This window comes from Lactuca virosa, chromosome 7, assembly GCF_052849685.1.
Source record: "Lactuca virosa cultivar CGN04683 chromosome 7, Lactuca_virosa_CGN04683_v6, whole genome shotgun sequence".
Taxonomy (NCBI): domain Eukaryota; kingdom Viridiplantae; phylum Streptophyta; class Magnoliopsida; order Asterales; family Asteraceae; genus Lactuca; species Lactuca virosa.
The window spans coordinates 231,676,987-231,698,088 of NC_136432.1; the positions used below are offsets into that span (position 1 = coordinate 231,676,987).

The following is a 21,102-nucleotide window of genomic DNA, read 5'->3' on the forward strand; positions in this document are numbered from 1 at the left end:
CTAAATAAAATACGCCCCATTTTGAATAAGTATGACTCAATACCTATATTTAATACACAAAATAAGTACTCAGCTTCGTCCTCCCAAACTTGTCTCCTCCCAACCACGAAAGAACACCTTAACACCACCCTTTCTCCATCTCCACACCACTAATAGGTCCATCATCCTCTTCATCCCAACATCGCCATCTCCCCTGTCGTAACACCATCATCACCGGCCAGCCTCGTTTCGCACCTCCAATAATTCAGCCAACCTGAAAATCCCACCACCAGACCATCATCATCATAAAAATTAACCACACCTGCAGTTCAATTTTAAGGAGAAGAGCTTTGATTTCTGTTTTTGCAGCAGGCAAACACACACATAAATACAAAGGAACTACAAGTGTTTCACGAAGGATAAGGGAGTGTTTTTGCTATGATCCATATGCAAAATCAAATGGTAGGATCTCTATTTTAAAAACTTATTGTTTAATTTTAACCAGATGACATTGGAACTGCTTAAGAACTATATCATATCATTTGTTCCATTTGTATGTTTGTAATGATACTAAAACTTTTCATATTGGTATAAATAAGTTTCTTTGTATGATTAAATTAATAGAATAACATTCAAGAGTTGGGTGTTGATCAAATGACCAAAATGCCCTTTTATTCATGGTTTGGTTTCCTTACTTTCTTTCAGGTACAACAAAGATGTATTAGAGACTTAAAAAGGAAAATATGGTTATTTTGGCATATCTTCCTATGAGGATTCTGGATCAACAGTCTCAAAAAATTCTTTTAGTAATTGTTGATAGAATTTTGAGTCATCGAGTAGTTCAGGATCACCATTTATTACCTAATCAGGGGTAAATATATCATTACATACCTGCTCTTTCATACAAATAAACGTTTTTTGAATATAGTCATTTTACTTTTGGTCATTTTGGTTACTACTAATGTTGGAATTTGGATTATTATACTGATATATCTTATGTGCATTGCACAACAAAATTGTTACTCAAAAAGGATACAAGGATTATCTATATATGCATTTGAGTACTAAAATCATGTAGATATCTCCATATAAAATATTATTTATCCTGCTAAATGATCTTATTTTTTTTGGCGGACCTATCATCTTAAATTTAACATTGTGATTGGAGCTCAGTGTAGTATAGAAACCGTGGTTTAGGTCCAGACAATTTACAATTACATGTTTGATTTTAGTTATTTAGTCAAGATAGTGTCTATTATAAAATACGAAAAAGATAACATCTTACCATCAATAGAGTTTTGAGAAATCTTATTAAAGCATAAAAATAAGTCAAAACTACTAACGACCCTTGACCCAATCCTAAGTGTAAATATCCCCTAAAAATTTGCCATTCTCCGGTTTTAAAAATTGGGGCCCTATTATAACTACGAGTATAAAATCATTAATGCCACGTATGTTTGTGTGTGAAGGTGTGTTTTAGATGGATAAAAGTCGTATTAATTTATTTTAGAAATTTATAGGGTAAATGGGCTCCAACTTCAAAGAAAGTGAGTAATTCAGCTTGTAGGTCTTATTGACAACGAGGAAAAGCTTATTTCGTTAGTTAGCCCATAATGGCCTCATCTGTTGCCCGTATGATGAGTCTAACCCATATGAGCTTTGAGAAAGTTGTTTTAGCTTTGACATTTTTGACATTTTTGTATTTTATATTTTCACCTTAGAGCATAGCTATCCCATGTTGTACATAATTATTAAAAACTCAGATTTACTAAACATTCGATTCATAAGTAGTTTTAGTAAATACAAAATTAAAAATATTTCAAATATAAAGGGTAAAACAGTCAAAATTTGCAAACTTAACAAATTGGTAAAATGGTACAATGTTAAAATACTTGTGGAAAAATTCAAGTCCAGTCAACGCACGTCTGGCAGATTCTCGTTTTTTCACATTAATTAGATTAAAAATCAAAATTGACCCAAAAGTCAAAATTGCAATTCTTATTACGTTCACTTTTGATTATACTTGTTTACTTATCACAAAACGAACGATGAAGCCTCCGCCTCCGGCCTACGATGCCTCCGCATCCAGTCTCCAGTCGACGACACAGACGAAGTCTCCTACTCCGGCCTCCAGCCGCTTCCTCTTCCTCCTTCTTTCATGTTGTTTACAGGTATGATTGGCCTTTGGGTGTAGTTGATTGATTAGTTGATTAATGTTGTGTTTATGATAATGTCTTCTTTATGTACGACATATTACTTCATATTTCTAGTTGATAACCCTAGAAAGCTTCGCATTATCTATTTCGTTCTCAATTTGTACATCTTTGGAGTGACATTAGCATCCAACATTTGTTCATATAGTTTGTAAGCATCATCGACTCTATTTGTTTCCTTAATCCTTCTATAAAAGAGCAATAAGTGTAACCATTTGGAGGAAAAACTTTGTGATCTATGTTTTCAAAGATAGAACATGCTTCATCTAGTTTAAGGACAGGGCTAAAAGTTTCTCTATAATCAATGCCAAGACGTTGGTTGAATCCTTTTGCGACAAGTCTAGCTTTTAAGCGATCAATGGAACCATCGGGTTTGTATTTTGTTCGGTAGATCCATTTATAACCAACAAGGTTTTTAGCTTGGAAGGAAGGTACTAGAGACCATGTGCAATTTCGTTCTAATGCATCAAATTCTTCTTGCATGGCATTGCGCCAGGAAGGATGTTTGAGGACTTGGGAAATGGAAGAAGGTTCTGAAGGATATTCCGAAGAAGCTGTATAAAGATGAAAATTGGAGTTGAAATATTTTGTGTTGGGTTTTGGGTTTGGTCTTGTGGTCATTTTGGATGAAGAAGGAGGAGGGGGAGGTGACGATGAAGGGGAGGGATGAGAAGAGTTATGTGGTGGTGGTGGTGGTATATCTGGTTGAGGATGTGGGATATTAGGTTGTGGTTGAGTAGGTGGTGAGGTTGTTGTATCATAATTTAGTGTAATGGATAAAGGCACCCAATGATCAAGATTAAAAATGGCTACATCTGTAGTTGGGGTTGTGAGTTTGTTAAATGGAAATTCATGTTCAACAAAAACAACATGTCGTGATGTATATAGTTTCTGGGAGGTAGGATCAAAAGCATAATAAGCACTTTGTGTTGGAGAGTAACCAACAAAGACACAGGGGGTGGAACGAGGGTGTAGCTTGTGTGGAGAGTATGGTCTAAGCCATGGATAACATAAGCAACCAAAACTTCTGAGTTTGGAATAGTTGGGTTCTATTTGGAAGAGACAATGAAAAGGGGATAGATTAATGAGTGTAGAAGTGGGCATCCGATTAATAAGATAGGTTGCGGTGGTGAATGCAAAAAGCCAGAAAGTGACTGGAATTTGGGAGTGAGAGAGAAGAGCGAGGCCGGTTTCGACGATGTGTCAATGTCGGTGTTTAGCATACCCGTTATGTTGAAGGGTATGTGGAGGAGATGTAAGGTGAGAGATTCCATGGGAGGCTAGATGGGTGGCAAGTTTCACATATTCTCCGCCATTATCAGAGAATAATTGCTTTATTTTTGTTTGAAAATAATTTTCAACAAGAGATTTGAAGCGAGTGAAAATATTTAGGGAGTCAGATTTCTTTTTCATGGGGTAAAGCCATGTATACTTTGTGAAGTGATCAACAAAGATGATATAATATTTGTAATGGTCATAAGATTCTACTGGAGAGCACCACACATCTGAAAAAATTAATTCTAAAGGTTTGCTAGATGACAAAGAGGAATCATGAAATGGCAAACGATGACTTTTATTTATCCGACATGAATTACAATTGTCTATTGAACTAGAATTAAAAGAGAGAAGGGAAGATAATTGCTTGAAGACTTTATTTTGGGGGTGGCCTAGTCGGTGATGTCACATGGAAGAAGATGTTGTTTGCATGGTGAGAATGACTGGTGATGGGGATGTACTGAGCTCATACATGCCCTTGATTGCTGTGACCTTGAATAGGAGGAGTTTGGTTGCCAAATCCTTTATGACAAAAACAAAGGAGTAGAATTCAATTAGAAAGTGATTGTCAATACATAAACGAGATATGGATATAATGTTACGATATAGAGAAGGCACATAGAGAACATTTTTAAGAATTAGAGGAGTATGAGGTGTATGAAGGATTAGAGAGCCAATATGAGATATTTTTAAACACGGTCCATCACCAATGACGAGCTCTTCAGTTCCATCGTATGGGGCATGAACAGAGAGATTATTGAGGTCATTTGTGGCATGGAAGCTTGCCCTACTATCGAAAAGCCAATTGTTGTGCCGGGTGTATGTGTGGGATTCATGATATGTGCTTGTACATTTGAGACCTAAAGAAAACGGTTAGAAGGAGAAGGTACATATGCATTTGGAAAGATATTTTTGAAGGTGAAGCAGTTGCTCAGAAAGTGTCCTTTGTGATGGCACCACTAGCATTTACCCAGGAAAGGTCGTTGTCCTGTAGCTTGAGGAGTTTGTTTTGCAGGAGTGGGGAGCAGACCTAATGTGGTTTCCTGTCGTGAGGGCCATTGCTTCTTCTGATGTTGCTGATGAGTATAGGACACAGTGGCAGGATGATGGATTCCTGTGGCTGAAGTCTGTTGTGCAAGAGAAAGTTCATGATTGATGAGCTTTTCATGAAGTTCATTAAATGAGATGGTGGAGTCTCGTGCGTGGATTGCATCTAGGACTGGTTTGTAGGTAGTGTGGTCCGGACCATTGATGACAACATCAATTAGGTCTTCTTGATCGAGTTTCTTGCCAAGAATGGCAAGTTCATCCACAATGGTTTTGACATTCTGCATATAATCAGTAATTGTTTGATTGGAAGTCTTGCTGATTTGTTTAAGGCGGTACTGGAGCTGTTTAATGTGACCACGCGAAGGAGATGCATACGTGCTAGCTAGGGTTTTCCAGGCTTCTAGAGATGAAGAGGCGTTTGTGATCAAGGGGACTATCTGTGGAGAGAGGCTTCCCACGAGGGCTCCAAAGAGAAGGCGATCTTGTCTGAACCACTTCTGGTAGTCGGGATGAGGAGTGACTGTGCCATCGTTAGCAGTAGTTGGTGATGGAGCAGGATAAGTGTCATCAATGTATCGATAGAGGTCAAGCCCTTGTAACAATGCTTCGATTTGTGTTTTCCATCCAAGATAGTTAGTAGATGTCAATTTTAGGGTTGCCGGAAAATTGACAATAGTGATGTCTTTGAGAATAGTATTGACATTGAAGGATGAGTTTCCGTCTCCCATTGCCGAGGATTATTTGGGGAAAGAAGGAGGAGAAGATAGAGGGGAATTCGTGGGTGTGGTTTGTACAGAGCCTCGCTCTGATACCATATAAAGTTAACAGAGAATACAGAGGAAGAAGGAGAACCCGTATGTTATATATTGATATACAAGTAAACAGATATCCTATTTATAATACAATAGCGTGCAACTAATAGGAGATATATACGAAAGATATTGATGGAGATCTACAATAATATTTGACAGGGTAAAAATATGATGTACACGTGAGTTATAGTTTAATAGTTAAGACTTCCAGAGTAGATCAATCATTATGTTAACAGTGAAAATGATGGGAAAAAATCTAGATTCTTTCATGGTTCTTGAATTTCCAAAGCCTTTTCAAGATTCTGAGATCTACAAAGGTTGTCTATGAGGATGTTGTATGTGGAAAGATTAAGTGATGCATCTTTTTTATGCTCCAATTCATTGAATAACTCAACAGCTTCATTAAGCTTATTAGCTTTACAGAGGACACCTATCATGTTGTATGTGGAAGATGCACGTGTACTTCATAACCTAACTCTTGCATTTGGTGAAAGAGAGAGAGAATGAGATCAGGTTCATGAATTGTAGAAAGAGCTCATATTAGAGTTTTGTATATAGAAAAAGCAGTGCGAATTTTGAATCTTCTCATTAGTTGGATTAAGTCATAAGCTTCTCTTAGTTTATAATCTTTTTAGTGCAATCAACAGTTGTCCGATTCGGAGTATGGTTACTACGTTATGAACTGGATGCATGAGTTTGTACTTTATCGACAACATGGATTTCCGAAAGTAAGTATATTGTTATATATATATATATATATATATATATATATATATATATATATATATATATATATATATTACATTTTTTGTTTATTGTACTGAAGCCTTACCTTTGTTAAATAGCAAATTTTTTTATTTTAATTTGTTTGTAGAACATCTGGAAGGACAAAAAACCATTTCTAGTGAGGAATTGGACGCACGCGTTAAAACATGGATGAGAACTTTTGGTGATAAAGTGATGCCTTTTTCAAGTTAACGATTAGTTATTATATATATATTGTTATAATTGGTTATGTTTTTCAAAGTACAATTCTATAGTTGGTTTTTCTAAACTAAATCATCAGAAAACCTTGGAAGTGGAATCTTATATATATATATATATATATATATATATATATATATATATATATATATATATATATATATATATATTATAGTTTTTCGGAAGTAGAATGATTGGATAAGAAATTTTTGTGAACTACAACAATAAAATATATATATATATATATATATATATATATATATATATATATATATATATATATATATATATATATATTTTATAGTTTTTTGGAAGTAGAATGATTGGATAAGAAACTTTTGTGAACTACAACAATAAAAGATATATATATATATATATATATATATATATATATATATATATATATATATATATATATATATATATATATATATATATATATATGAAAGTTTTTTTTATGGAAAATGAGATATATAAAAGTAGGATGCTATATTTTGTGTTTTATGGTGGAAGTTTGTAGATTTATGTTATGGAGGTTGCTGTTATGGAGGCTTTACATAAAAGTTTTTGTAAGTTACACACACATCCTTTGTATTTCATGTTGTGTTATTTTGAGTTAGTTGTATTTGCTTATATGCTTTTATTGCATTGCTATAGATGAATGCTTCTTTAATATCATTAAGTTGTCTTATTATTGGGTTCATATTCATGGAATTTAGATATTATATGTCCAACATAAGTATACTTTTTCTATACTTATGAAGTTGTTAATGGCAGGAAGATCCTATAATTTGAGTTTTCTTCATATTGTTTCTATTAAAAACTATTTGTGATTTTGAATCCTAAGTTTTCTTGTTTTTGTAGGCATACAATGAATCAGCCACAAAAGGGGGAAAGAGAGGTCAGAGGTGTGACGTTCAACAAATTTAAGAATATTTTTATGTTTAATGAACTAGGTATACAAATGATAGTCTTTTAGATTGTATAGACTGTGGATAAGTCTAAAAGAATCTTAATGTTTTATGTTTAATGAACTAAGTGGTTCATTGTAATTTCTTTTTTCTGTTTCTGAAAATGAAAACAAGATCAATGTTGTCCCACTTTAATTTTCTTATGGTTGGAATGAAATCGTATTTAGTAGGAAGGGAATGGAATCATATAGTAGGTTTGGTTGGCTGCTGATTAGGGATGGAATGGACTAGGAATCAATCATATATAGTACGGTTATATACATGTATTGTATTGATTTATGATTGTATTAGATTGTACTTATATATGTGTAATATAGTACGATTATATGCATGTATTGTATTGATTTATGACTGTATTAGATTGTGGTTTTGAAGATTTGATTTATGGTCAGAATGGCATAAAGAGTACGGTTAAATAACCGTACTCTATTAGGTTGTTTAATATAATACTCCCCACTATGAATACGGTTCATCATCTGTATTATATGTATACATTCAACCGTATTAGATCACTGTTTTTCTAGTAGTGCAAGTATGGTGTTCTATCATTACAACACCCCTAAATCACATCTCTAATCTCGATATTTGGGAAAATAGACTCAAGGAATTTAATATTCATTATTGAGAGTTTATTATTATTATTATTATTATATACATATTAATTCCTAAAGAGTTGGTGAACAGGAAAATTTGGGAGTTCAGAGATTGGCCACAGGACTTTTTGGATTCACAATTTTGACCACCAAAGTTTTATTTGTGCCCTCATTTTAATTCAGCTTATCCCACCGCCTTTTTTTGGATTCACCGTCGTCGCCTTCCAATGGGATGCCTTCTCCTGCTTTCTTTTTATCTCTATTTCTTCTCAATCCCTTCTTAAGTCCGTCCGTGTCCGTCTAATTTCGCTTTTCATCACTCTACAAAATCTGGACGACACCTCTCTCTTACCCAATATCAAAATCCGGTGTTTGAAATCTGACTATATCGTTTTGAGCTTCGATTAGCATATAGTCTGCTGAAGGAACTTCGTCTCCAAAGCCTATTCTGAATCGATAGTTTCTATTGGTGGTTGTGGGTTTTTGATTCCATGCTTTCAATTGGTGCTTGTGGGTTTTTGATTCCAACCATCTTCTTCCAGGGATTCCAATTTTCCACAGCTTCCAACGTTTTTGATCAAAATAAAATTGCTATTACACTTATCCGTTTTGTATCTCAAACAATCGATTCCAAACAGAAACAGAAAAGAAGAAGCAAGTATGCCTTCATGTTATCCTAATAAGTAGATTTGCGCTGCATTCTGACCTCTCGAAGCCTGAGATGCAAGCTTTCATCCATGAGGTCAATTTTTTGACTTTGATTTTATTGATGCTCTACTTGCTTACATATAGGTTTCGATTTCAGTATATTGATTGAGTACGGAATTCTTTGGTTGATTAGGCGTGCAACCCACTTGATATGGAGATTTGAAGGAGAGTTTTACTATGCATACCAACTGGTCGATGAAATGCTTGAACCCGGGTATGTTGATTGTTGATGGATACATATGATTATTTATATCACCGACTGATTCTTATGGTAACTAACATGTGTTCTTGAAGATATTTCATTTGATGGGTGATTTGTGCAAATGTGAAGATAGACAAGTCAGTTTTTTTCTTCTGGAAACATGGCAAAAAGGTAATTGTTTGTGAGTTTAAGACATATATTCATTCTGTTTTAAGATTTTTTTGATTGGTATTAACCTTATTGTGATATTGCATATATGCAACAACTTTGGTGTTACAGGTTATTATTAGGCTCACATAATATAATATGCCACATTACTCCACCTATTATCTCCCACTCACCCAAAAAAATCAACTCTAATTTTCCCATTGTAAGTCTCTACTTTCTCTCTATATAGTTTCATATGTTGTTTCAATTCACTCAATTTCTTCAAGTAACAGTTACTATGCTTCCCCTTTAATTCATATGGGTAGTTTACGACATCGAAATTTGTGAAAAAGATTATGGTGATTTTTTCTGTTTTTCAGTATCAATTAAAACCACATTCAATCATCCATGTCATCTTTGGTTCAAGCTACAATGAAGGGAGATGTTTTATATAGATTGGAATAAGTTATAATGTACTCTTACTTTCTGAATTTTAATGTATTTTAGTCCAACATTGAAAACCTTTTCAAATGTAATCCTTATTTTGGATTTCCATATCATTTTTGTGTCGGAAATCTTCAAACACGGGACAAAACTGATATGTAACCTTGAAATGCAAACCTAAATCAGCACGTCCAAGGAAAACTTTGAAATAAGGACCAATATAAAGAAAAAAGCATATGCACCATTTTTGTATTTTACTATACAAATCATCAATACCTGATAGTATTAATCACTACTTTTGTATCATATTTTTTGTTTTTTGTACACTAATTTTAGGTATTGGAGCGTTTGAGACGTCTTGATGAAATTGTGCTTCTGATGCATGAGGTTAGCTGCCACATGCTCTCATTTTTATTTATTTCTTTTACAACATTCAAATTTAAAAAAATCTTATTAACAAATTTTAAATAAAAAATATGTTATCTACCCAAATATAGCACCATAGTTTTATTTTTGTTTTCCTTATTAGGACATTATACTTGAAAAAATTACCCACATCACACGTAACTATGAAAATTGCTTTGTATATGAATGTCGTTGCTATAATTGGTAGATTTCTAAGAGTATAATGTCGTAATAGGTAGATATGAAAATACGATGTTAATCATGTTACATTAAACTGACCAACAAAAGTAGATTGCTATCTTTTGCATTTAACCCATATCTAAAAGACAATATCTATAGACAATGTTTGACACGAGTAAATAATAAGAATTAAGTAAATGTTCTTGAATCAGTCTTAAAAAAGGGTAATTTGTGAATTGAAAAAATGAGTTTTATTTATACTGATTATTTGTAGAACTGGAGCAAAACATCACTCTTATGTTAATTCATCGACCTTGCTACAAGGAGGAAGCTTCAAGATTTGACCATTGGTCCAATTATTATTGTAAGTTTGTGGTCAATCTGCTCCTACAAAAAATTCCAAAAAGAAAATTATCTTATCTGTTGAATTTAATTAATGCAAAAATAATAGTGAAAAGCAGTAAAAAAATTGTGATTTTTGATGTTTGCAGTTCACAATGGAGGCTATACTAGCTCGCATGAACAAATTGCTTGAGATTTCTGAATCAAAGAATCAAGGAAGGAATGGAATTATTCATTCCGTTGCCAGATGGAATGGCATTGACCATTCCGTTCTTTGTGTTTTGTTAATTTTTCATTCTTTACCGAGTAAATGTTTTTCTTTTTCTTTTTCACTTTCTCATGGAATGTCATGGATAAATGCAACATAAACAAATTCTGTTTATATAACTTTTAGTGCCATTTTGAAAAAATTATTTCTAGCTTTCTATTTGCAAATATTATTCAAACCAGCGCCAACGGCGCAACTGAATTCCTTCTAGTTATTATTATTATTTTTTATTATTATTATTTTAAAGAACTTCTTTGTAAATGATAATTAACATCCAACTCTCCAAATTTTGATCTAAAAACGAAAAAGTTATTTTTTTTCAAAACTTGGATTTGTAACCCGCTCCCCATCTACGATGATCCTCTAAATTGGTTGTTGTCTTATTTTCCAATTCATTGAGATCTCATGAACCTCCACCCCATGTGATATTGACTTCTTGAGCCAATTCCACAACCTCGAAATTTTCAATATCATCAATTTCAACTTGAATGTCAATCTCAACAATAATCTTCTTTACATCCACTTTCTGACAAGCTTAAGAATGCTTTTTATAAGCATGACAAACTTTAAGATCATATTTAAGATATTAAAGCTTATTCTTAAAAATAATACTTTTAGTATCCCTTTAATCTTGAGTAACTCCATTCCATTAACTTTTTACTCGGTTTTCTGTCATTCTTTGTTGCCAGACGTGAAAGACCTAGCACCCAAAGGGATCTCTAAAGAATTACTCCTATAACAAAATCATTACAACTAGAAACCGTTGAAGGGAAAAATCAAACCAAACCTCTATGGACCATTTTAATTTTCATTAATATAACATCACAAAAAATCAATAAATGATGCTGGACGTAGTGTTGATGTTAATGGATAAAAAAAAAAGATATAAGCTTCTAGTAAATGAAAAAAAATGTTATCGGGCTTCCGTGGTACTTAGCCCACAAGTAGTTTAGCCCAAAAGATATTGTAAACCCACTTATTATATATAATGTATTTTATTGGAAAATACTACTAGCCATTTAGTTAAAAAGTAAAAATGTATTTTAAGATTTTTTTTAGTAGAAAAATGTCAATTTTGTATTTTAGAATGGATTTATGGGAGATCAAAACAAAAAGGTAAACAAAATACAAATATCTTTTATTTATAAACTAGAAAGAAAAGAAATTATTATTTTGGTTAATTATATGTATTTGGAATAAAATTATATATATATATATATATATATATATATATATATATATATATATATATATATATATATATATATATATATATATATATATATATATATATATATATATAATTTAGCTCAAAATGGAAAGTCTAAATATGAATCCTATTTTTGGTCTTTGGGTGTTTAAGATTTTTGTGACACGAATTACATAATGTAGTCTTATTATTAGAACAAGAAATAAAATTGCCAAACTAAAGAAACTGAAAAACATACAAGCCTGGATGACTCAAATGTTAGTGTTAAGTGTCAAATGAAACAATAGCAAGAGCGGTACCGAGTTGAGGAGAAGAAAGAACAAGATAGAGGTCATAGTGGCTACTATCATAATGTTGTAATGGTGCACCCGTTTTAAGTTCTTCAATAGCAAAATCGAACAAATCAAACTCGACAGAAACCGAGTTATCAAAAATGAATCGTCGAAAGGAGATAAGATTTTTGACCATTTTGTTTGAGACAATGACATTTTTTAATAACAGAAGATTGTGTGTTGGAAAAATGCAAAAATGTTGACAAACAAAATTAACCGAGAGTACAGTATCATTACAAACCATAATGATTTTCAAATTAAAGGAGTGCATGTTACATCCAAGCTTCAGAGTTCAAGAACAACACGGATACCCTATAGTACGCGACACGTTTAGCCCAAAATCGTAATCTATAAATAGTTGTCCCCCTCGTCCCTAAAAGGAGGCCAACTTGTTTACTAAGTAATACCATAAAGTTTGAAGACCAAAAGCAAAATAGAGGCCGAAGAACACAATTAAAACAAAATTTTGAAGTTTGAAGACTCGAACCATTTTGATTTCACTTTGGTTTGCGTTTACATTCATATTTTGCAAGTTTAATATGACTTTTTACCATTTTATGGTTTTGATTATGGGCTAATAACCCTATACTTTTTCTTAGTAACGGATCAAATCATAGGGTTAGGTGATGGATTGATAAACCTTAATGTGTAAAAAATATATTAGATAACTATTATATGTAATTAATTGATTTTCATTACCATTGAGATTAATTAACAAAGATCAAGCCTATCATAATTCAAAGTCAAGACTATTTGTTTAGATAGTTATTCACACGATCATTGTGTTAATTGTCTTTATAATTAAAAATGTTAGTTAATCGGACCAAGATAATTAATTGCTAAAGAAATCGGTAAACAACAAAATAAATTCATTGCACTTTCTCTATACCAACCATAACAGAAGGGGGGAATTTGAAATATAAGTGACAGTATATTTAAAATATTGTTTTCAATCACTCTTTAGTTCTCGTTTTCTAGTTTTTAATTTGAATTTAGTTTAATCTAAAAAAACCCATAATTTTATATTATTTGTCTAGGTTAATTAATATTTTTATTTTCTAGATAAAAATCATACACGATTCCACTTGTGTTCGACACCTAGTCTTACCACTATACTATTACATGATTAGATACACTCCCCAATGTGGATAACAGTCCAGTTGCAATAGAATTTGTTTTATAAATTTAAAACTTTGATAATTATTTAATATATAGTAAACCATACATCAAATATATTTAGAGAGATGGATCGAGAGGCCATGCGGTAGTTGCTATCATGTGGAGGTTGCATAGACATGGCTTGAAAACTAATGCAAGATTTGTGTATGTTTATTGTTAAAGTTGAGTGGCATGACCTCCAAATGAAGCTGTGAGTGTTATTGTTAATAAAGTTGATGTGGAGTTGTTAGAGGAGTGTAAAAAGGTTGTCACAAGGTTGTAAAAAAACTATTATGATGATAGACGGAAGTGGTAACAGGATCTATTGATGGAACGTGGTTAAGAGGTTGTCGAGCGGCAGCTGTTGTGGTAGAAAATCGAGAGCAACACTCGATTATTGTTGCTAATTTCCAACGACAACAGGAGGCCACCAGAAGTAGGGCTGTCAAATCGGGAAGTTGTGTCATGTTTTTGTCTGACACGACAAGACACAAAAATGTTTTGTGTAACAGGAACACGACACGACACGATGTCGTGTTTTTTTTCACTAACACGAAAATGAACAAATTAAAACACGACAACACGACACGACACAACAAATATAACATTACATAATTATTAGTTTATTTAATTCATATTTAAAGATATATAACATGACAAAAATGACAAACACGACAACCACATGCTTAATTGTGTCAGTTTCGTATCGATTTGTGAACACGAATATGACACGACACGACATCGTGTTTTTTAAACTTGACATGAACACGAAACGAACACAAATTTGAATTTTAATTTCCTCCCGATTTCATTTCGTGTCGTGTATTTTTGTTGTGTCGTGTCATAAATTAACACCCCTAACCAGAAGTGTCCAAACGATGAAACTAGCGGGGGAGGCAGTCCGATAAGACCCGATGACTGTAGAGAGGTAGTATCGTGTTGATTTTGCATGCCAAAGTAATATTAAAAGTGAGTCGGGAACACCTAGCGTACCCAAAAAAGAATTAGAGCTAGAATAAATGTTAATATTACCCCAACCTTTAGAAGCAACTTGCCCACTATTCTTTCCCCTATTGAACTTATTTTTCGATTTTCCATGTGATGCGATAAAGGATTTTAAAGCCGTCGTGGAGGAAAGCGGGGCATCACTGGAGGGATCAGTAGCTTCTTCATGTGCCTCATGAATAAGAAGCGTGTTTTTTGCTTCACGAAATGATGGAAATGGATTCGTTTTAGTGATGACATCAACACTACTATGATAAGACAAATGGAAGTTATCGGAGAATCTGCATCACCAGTTCCACTTCATCAATGTTGGAGTCACAATCAGCTAAAGCATTCATCAAGGTTGTCTCGTAAGTCTTTGAAGGCGAAGCATGCATCACACTTAGAGTAAAACCAATATTTAATATAAGATTTAATAGCCGACTAATCTTTAATATCACCACCTTGAGGTTGGGTGTAACGTCCCAATGCGTATATACTCAAGTCGTACTCTTCCCTTTGAAAATAATTTAAATTTAAAACGTATAAACAAAGCTTATTGAGTTCCCCGATATACCACATATACCATTGTAACAACCATTCATACAATTACATACTAACGACCACTTTCGTGATAACTGTCAACGACCGCTTTTGTGTCAGCTGTCCACGACCACTTTTGGGAGATGGAATTGCGAGCACTTTCATGATTTAAGTATACGACCACTTTCGTGAACCTCACCCCTCAGCCGATAGGCTCATGGTCAGAGCCATTCTGCCATCATCCTATGTAAAGCATATATATATATATATATATATATATATATATATACATACATACATACATACATACATACATACCAATCAATCAAGTAAGACTCCATTAGTCTAACTAATCATACAATCATACCATAACATTACATAGGCATCCTACATACTATGGATCTAATAACGACACATGTAATATAGTGAGAAAACTCACCTGAACTAATAGCAGAAATCAACACAATCGCAAGATGTAACGATTCAAAAATCACAAAAAATTTAAACTTTTAAAAACAACCCATAGTCATAAAATGTTTACAAAATCATTGTTTCCAAATTGTTTATCCATATCAGAGTACCCCAAAATCATAAATCCATAAACAGAGGATGTGTACGGTCACGCCTTCGCCTTCCCATCATCATCAGAAGTACCTGAAACAACAACTAAAAACCGTAAGCCAAAGCTTATTGAGTTCCCCCAAAGTACCAACACACAAACATATAACATATACAACAACATGTCGGGTCCAATCAACCATCGGGTTGGAATACCCCAGGCCTAGTCAACCTCCGGGTCCATTCATCCTCGGGACGGAATACCCTAGGTTGAATACCAATATACAACGGGTACACTCAGTCATCGGACTGGAATACCCTCAGGCCCTCAGTATGAGTCTGGCATGCCAACCGGCCCTCAGCTCATATCTGGAATGCTCTCGAGCCCTCAGTATGAGTCTGGCATGCCAACCGACCCTCAACTCATATCTAGAATGCTCCCAGATTTGTTGGCTACAATAAAAAGTAGTACAAACTCAACCTAACACAATATTTCGACGTATAACAGATAGCAAACATAAGCAACAGACAAATAATCATGCAGACAGAAATCACAGGTAGTCCTACAGATCTACCAGTCTATGCATATTAGCAACTAGCTTATAATCATGCAGATCTATCCCATACTTAGCATATCAATGTATAGCAGGATATAAATCCAATGGGCCAACCTTGGTGCCTTCGACCCGTAAGTACAATGAAGGAAACTCACCTCACAGTCTGAACAATAGCAGATGAGGCCTCAACTCCGAATCTTAGCTCTAACTGTCACCTAACCAACAAAATGACCAATTCTCAACCACAATCCATAATACCCAAAATACCCTTAAGTCAAACTTAGTCAAAGTCAAAGTGGTCAAAATCGATAAGTCAACTGAGTCAACCCAGCCGAGTCAACCCATCTGAGTCAACTCAACCGAGTCGATACTGAACTTGTACGCGAGGCGTACTCTAAAGGTATGCGAGGCATACTTAAATCTTGACCGTAGAGGAGAGAGTTGACCATGTACGCGCTGTGTGCTCAAGTTACGCAGGGCGTATGCCCAGACTTCTCAAAACTTTATTAAGAGCTTAATGTCTTAAGCTCTTACGTCTAAATTTTAGATCCAAGGACAAATCATCCTCAAGAGTCATAAAGTTTCCAACTTTATGACTGTGCATGTCCATTAAGTGCTTAAATCAACATCTTAATACATTAAGACCTTCTAAAGAATGCATGGAACAAAACCAACCATTAAGACCCCATTTTTATGACTCAAGACCCTTCCTAAGGTCTGAAAGGATGGCTTAATGGGTCAAGAACATGCCATGCTCAAGAATACCCATTTTTGGACCAAAAAGTTTCTTAAAAGAACAAAAGTCTAGATTTACAAGATGGAGTGGTAAAGTTGCAAGCTTTATACCTCTTGGAGGTTGCAAACAAAAAGGAAATCTCATATCCAAAGTGCTCTCAAGCTCCAAGTTCTTCTCACCACCTTCTTCTTTCTTCAAGAACACTTCTAAACACTCTAAAAGCTCCAAAATTCTCTCTTCCTCTTAGGGTTTGCTTGGGGGTCGATTTCACAGAAGGAGGCTGAGTAAGAATGAGATGTGAGGCTATAATAAGGTTTAAATATGAGCCAAACCCTAAAAATTAGGGTTTGCATGATCCTTACGTACGCCTTGCATACGAGGTGTACGCCCAACGTACTAAGGCATGCCCTAGTATGCTTAGCGTACACACATACGCTCAGCGTACTCCCCAAAGTCCGAAATTACCAAAATGCCACTATTGGCCCTTTTGCACTCTTTTTTTATCTTAGGGACCAAAATGCAATATAATTCAATTATAGGGTCAAAATTAGAAGTACCTCATCATTGGGATGTTACAATTCTCCCCCACTTGACTTAGACTTCATCCTCGAAGTCCGTTGCAACGATTAACTCGGGGTAATGCTCCCGCATCTCAGCCTCCGGCTCCCAAGTCCACTCGGAGCCTCTCCGATGTTGCCACTGAACCTTTACCAATGGTATCTCCTTATTACACAGGACCTTCATCTTCTTTCCAAAATATCCACTGGTCTCTCGATATAATTCAGACGCTCATCGACCTGAATATTATCCAAAGGAACCACTGTCTCACTGTCCAACCGGTAAGCTAATCTGCCGACCCTGGCGATCACACAGAAAGGTCCAATATATCGGGGACCCAAATTCCCCCTCTTCCTGAAGCGTATCACACCATTCCATGGCGAGACCTTCAGGAGGACCATATCGCTGACTTGAAACTCCAACTCTGATCGGCACAGTCGGCATAACTCTTCTTCCGACTCTGAGCGGTCTACAGTCTCTGCCTGATCTGCTGAATAAGCTTCGTGCTCTGAAGGACTACTTCGGTCCTTCCCATGACTCTATGACCAACCTCTCCCCAACATACCGGGGTACGACATCTCCGACAACACAAGAGCTCAAAAGGTCGGGTACCAATGTTGGAGTGATAAATGTTGTTGTAGGAGAACTCCGCAAGAAGTAGGTAGGAATCCTAACTCCCACCGAAATCAATGACACAGACCCACAACATATCCTTAACGGTTTGGATGGGCCGCTCACTCTAACCGTCGGTCGGTGGATGATAAGTAGTGCTGAAATGTAATCTCGTGCCCAGTTCCTCATGGAACTTCTTCCAGAATCAGGAAATGAACCGAAAATCTCGGTCTGAAACAATGGAGACTGTGTTGGATAAGGTGTATAAGTCCATAACTATTTCTGGTATGTACTTGACCCGACCCGACATGGTCTATTTGGGTTGCATGGCACCATGCAATTGGATAAACTAAAATGAGAGAAATAACACTTATGGTTTATTAATATATTATAAGTTCTAATATATTAATAATATTATTTAATTAGTTTGATCAAGAATTAATTTAGAATTAATTAAGTGATCAAAAGATAACTAATTAAATATATGGGTAGATTATGTAAATCTTCCATATCTTATATAGTGGGCTAAGAGGCTCCATGGATTATCAAGTTGGGTTCCACCCATAGGATGCTCCATGGAGGCTCCATGGGAGTTACAAACCCATGGGTCATGGAAATGAAGAGTCATGCCACATTAGGGTTTACATGGTGTAACCCTAGACGTGACACACTATATAAGCAACATGTTCTCCACCAAAATCGGCGACACATAAGAAACAAGAGGGCTAGAGCCGATTTTGCAAGTGTAAGATTCTCTCAAAGTTTACTCCTTTGCATTTGGTGTTGTGTGAAGCATTTGAGGCATCACACTTGGGGTGCTAGGCTCACAAGGTTTCAAGGATCATAATCAACAACAAGGTAAGTTATTCTATCTTTCATTCAAGTTAAAAATGTTCCCCATGTATGCTAGATAGGAATATAACCTTGGAATTCAACTTTGCATGATTATTAGACAAACATAGATCCAAGGTTATTAGGGTTGCATGTACACTTAGGAAGTGTTAGAATGCTCAAAACCCATCAGTGGTATCAGAGCCAGGTTCGTTTGTTGTTTTTTTTTTGTGTGCAAATAGCTTGAAAAAAAATCGTTTTTCTGTTTTCTGCTCGTATGAAAGTTTGCACATTTGTTGCTGGAAATGGACTAGAAACATTACCCTAAACTGTTTTGATGTTTAAAGCTTGTTTTAGATGGTGTAATGTTTATGCTAATCCATTTACAATGGCAATTATTAAAATTACAAGTTTTTTTTAAGTGTAATTTTTGATTCTTGAAAGTGTTCATATTCATGTTCTTGAACTTATGAAGATTAGATGATCATAGGAATTGTTTGTAACCTTCATGGTAGTTTAATTCATGATCATAATGTGTTTTAATGGAGTCCATAACTTGTCCTCAAGTTATGGAAAACCAAAAGTCTCACTTTTATTAAAGCCATTAAAAGAACACAAGAGTTATAAAAATGAAGAGTCTTCATTTTTATTACTCAATTAATTCATAAGTTATAAGAAATGAAAAGTTTTGGAAGTTTACAAAACTTGCCCTCAAGTTTTGGAACATGTAAAGTCTTGATTAAAACTTTAGTTCCAACCCTTAGAATTTTAAAAGTTAAAATTCAACCCTTATACTTTATAATATTATAAGTTACTAATATATATATGTATAACGTCAAGTTGTCTTACCGCTAGTACGCCTCATTCACGAAGCCGGTCTATAAGGGGGGTATAAGGTTGTTGCCTATAAAATGACAACTTAATGGGTGTCCACTCTCACCCACCGCTTCCTTGATCGGTGGAGGGTCGTTAGCCGAACGGGTAAGACAAGGACTTATAAATTCTCATTAAAAGTATGATGAATATTATAAAGTAACTAAATGCTTTTATTAAATTCCCAATCTTAGTTACTTTAGGAAAATGTGAATAAGGTGCTAATCCATGAAATTACACTTTACACTTTGTTTAAGTCGTTGGTGGAGCGTGTGTGGTTAACCGGCATACTAACTTGGACTTAACAAGGTAGGTAAAGGGTGACTTAAAGTTTATTATAGGCCGGTGGAGCTCGTGTGGTTAACCGGCACATCGATTGAGTAATAAACATTGAGTGTACCAAGTGATTTGCATGGTTACTTCACACCTCGTTTTGTGATCCTCGGTATCCCAGTCACAAAACTTGGAGGGCACACTCGAGATTGAAACATGCCTTTGAAAAGTTCATTGAATCTCAAAAGAATCTAGGAATTTCTAAGAACCAATTAAAAACCTAATATTTATATTTCGTTTTTCATGGTGGAAATTGGTGAATCGTCATTCACCTACCTTTCAAATATGTTATAGCTTGGATTACGGCATACCTCTTCTAAGTTATAATATATTGTGATTGGATCCTAGCCTTAATATTACATTTGGGTGTTTTATTAAGGACTCTCTTAATATCTAAACTAATCTTGTCCTCTTCTTTCAGATGTCTTCAAACAATGCTGCTTCTGGCTCTAATCCTAATGGCTCCTTTACCCTTATGAACTTGTGTGGGAAAGTCACTTTTGATGGATCCAACTTCAATGAATGGATCAGAAACATCAGGATGATTACCCGCTACGAGGACAAAGAATATGTCCTTGACAAGGAGCTTAAGGAGATTGATGAGACCACTGCAACTCCCCAGGAGATCGCTGACTTCCGGACACATGAAAGGGATGCTACAAAAGTGGCATGCATCATGTTGGCCACCATGATAGCGGAACTCCAAAAGTCCTATGAGGACTTCTACCCTTTTGAAATGCACCAAGATCTGATGGAAAGATACCATCAAAGTGCACGACAAGAGAGGTATGAAATCATATGCTCTATCATAACAACCATGATGAAGGACGGGGAATCCGTCACGAGCCACATGCAGAAAATGCAAAGGTATGTGGATCGGTTGCTGAAGCTTAATGTGAACTTACCTAAGGAGCTTGCAATAGATATCATTTTGCACTCCTTACCATCGTGCTATGATCAATTCCGCATGACATATCACATGAATAAGGAAGAGGTCACACTCAGCAAACTTCAGGGACTCCTCAAGACCGCAGAAACAGGTCTTAAGGGTAAGTCGGTTGTTAACACTCTTACTCCAAACTCCGCCCCGGTTTTGGCAATCGGGAAAGGTAGAGGGAAGAAGAGGAAGAGCTCTTCGAAGGGTACCAAGGCTAGGATCCTTGATGGCTCTTCTTCAAGTGGAACCAAGAAAGGTTTTGTCACTCCTTCTTCTGACCCTAAAGAGGCTGAATGCTTCTATTGCC

At 35.1% G+C, this 21,102-nt stretch overlaps 1 protein-coding gene and 1 long non-coding RNA gene across 6 annotated transcripts; one reads left to right on the forward strand and one right to left on the reverse strand.

Moving 5' to 3' along the window:
• Window positions 1-2,288: 2,288 nt before the first annotated feature.
• Window positions 2,289-5,245, reverse strand: LOC145127637 (uncharacterized). Its single transcript, XM_079062792.1, has 2 exons — window positions 4,438-5,245; window positions 2,289-3,241 (listed from the first exon to the last, which is right to left on the reverse strand). The coding sequence occupies exons 1-2, from the start codon at window positions 5,243-5,245 to the stop codon at window positions 2,289-2,291; spliced, it is 1,761 nt and encodes a 586-aa protein (XP_078918918.1).
• Window positions 5,246-8,089: 2,844 nt separating this feature from the next.
• On the forward strand, window positions 8,090-10,718 carry LOC145123562 (uncharacterized). 5 transcript variants are annotated; one of them, XR_013715197.1, is made up of 8 exons: window positions 8,090-8,619; window positions 8,719-8,799; window positions 8,880-8,958; window positions 9,067-9,157; window positions 9,315-9,407; window positions 9,715-9,765; window positions 10,238-10,327; window positions 10,455-10,718. It is a non-coding gene; the product is annotated as an uncharacterized LOC145123562 (long non-coding RNA). The 5 variants fall into 5 exon arrangements; XR_013715196.1 differs by having other exon boundaries at window positions 9,067-9,407; XR_013715195.1 differs by having other exon boundaries at window positions 9,315-9,765.
• Window positions 10,719-21,102: the final 10,384 nt, after the last annotated feature.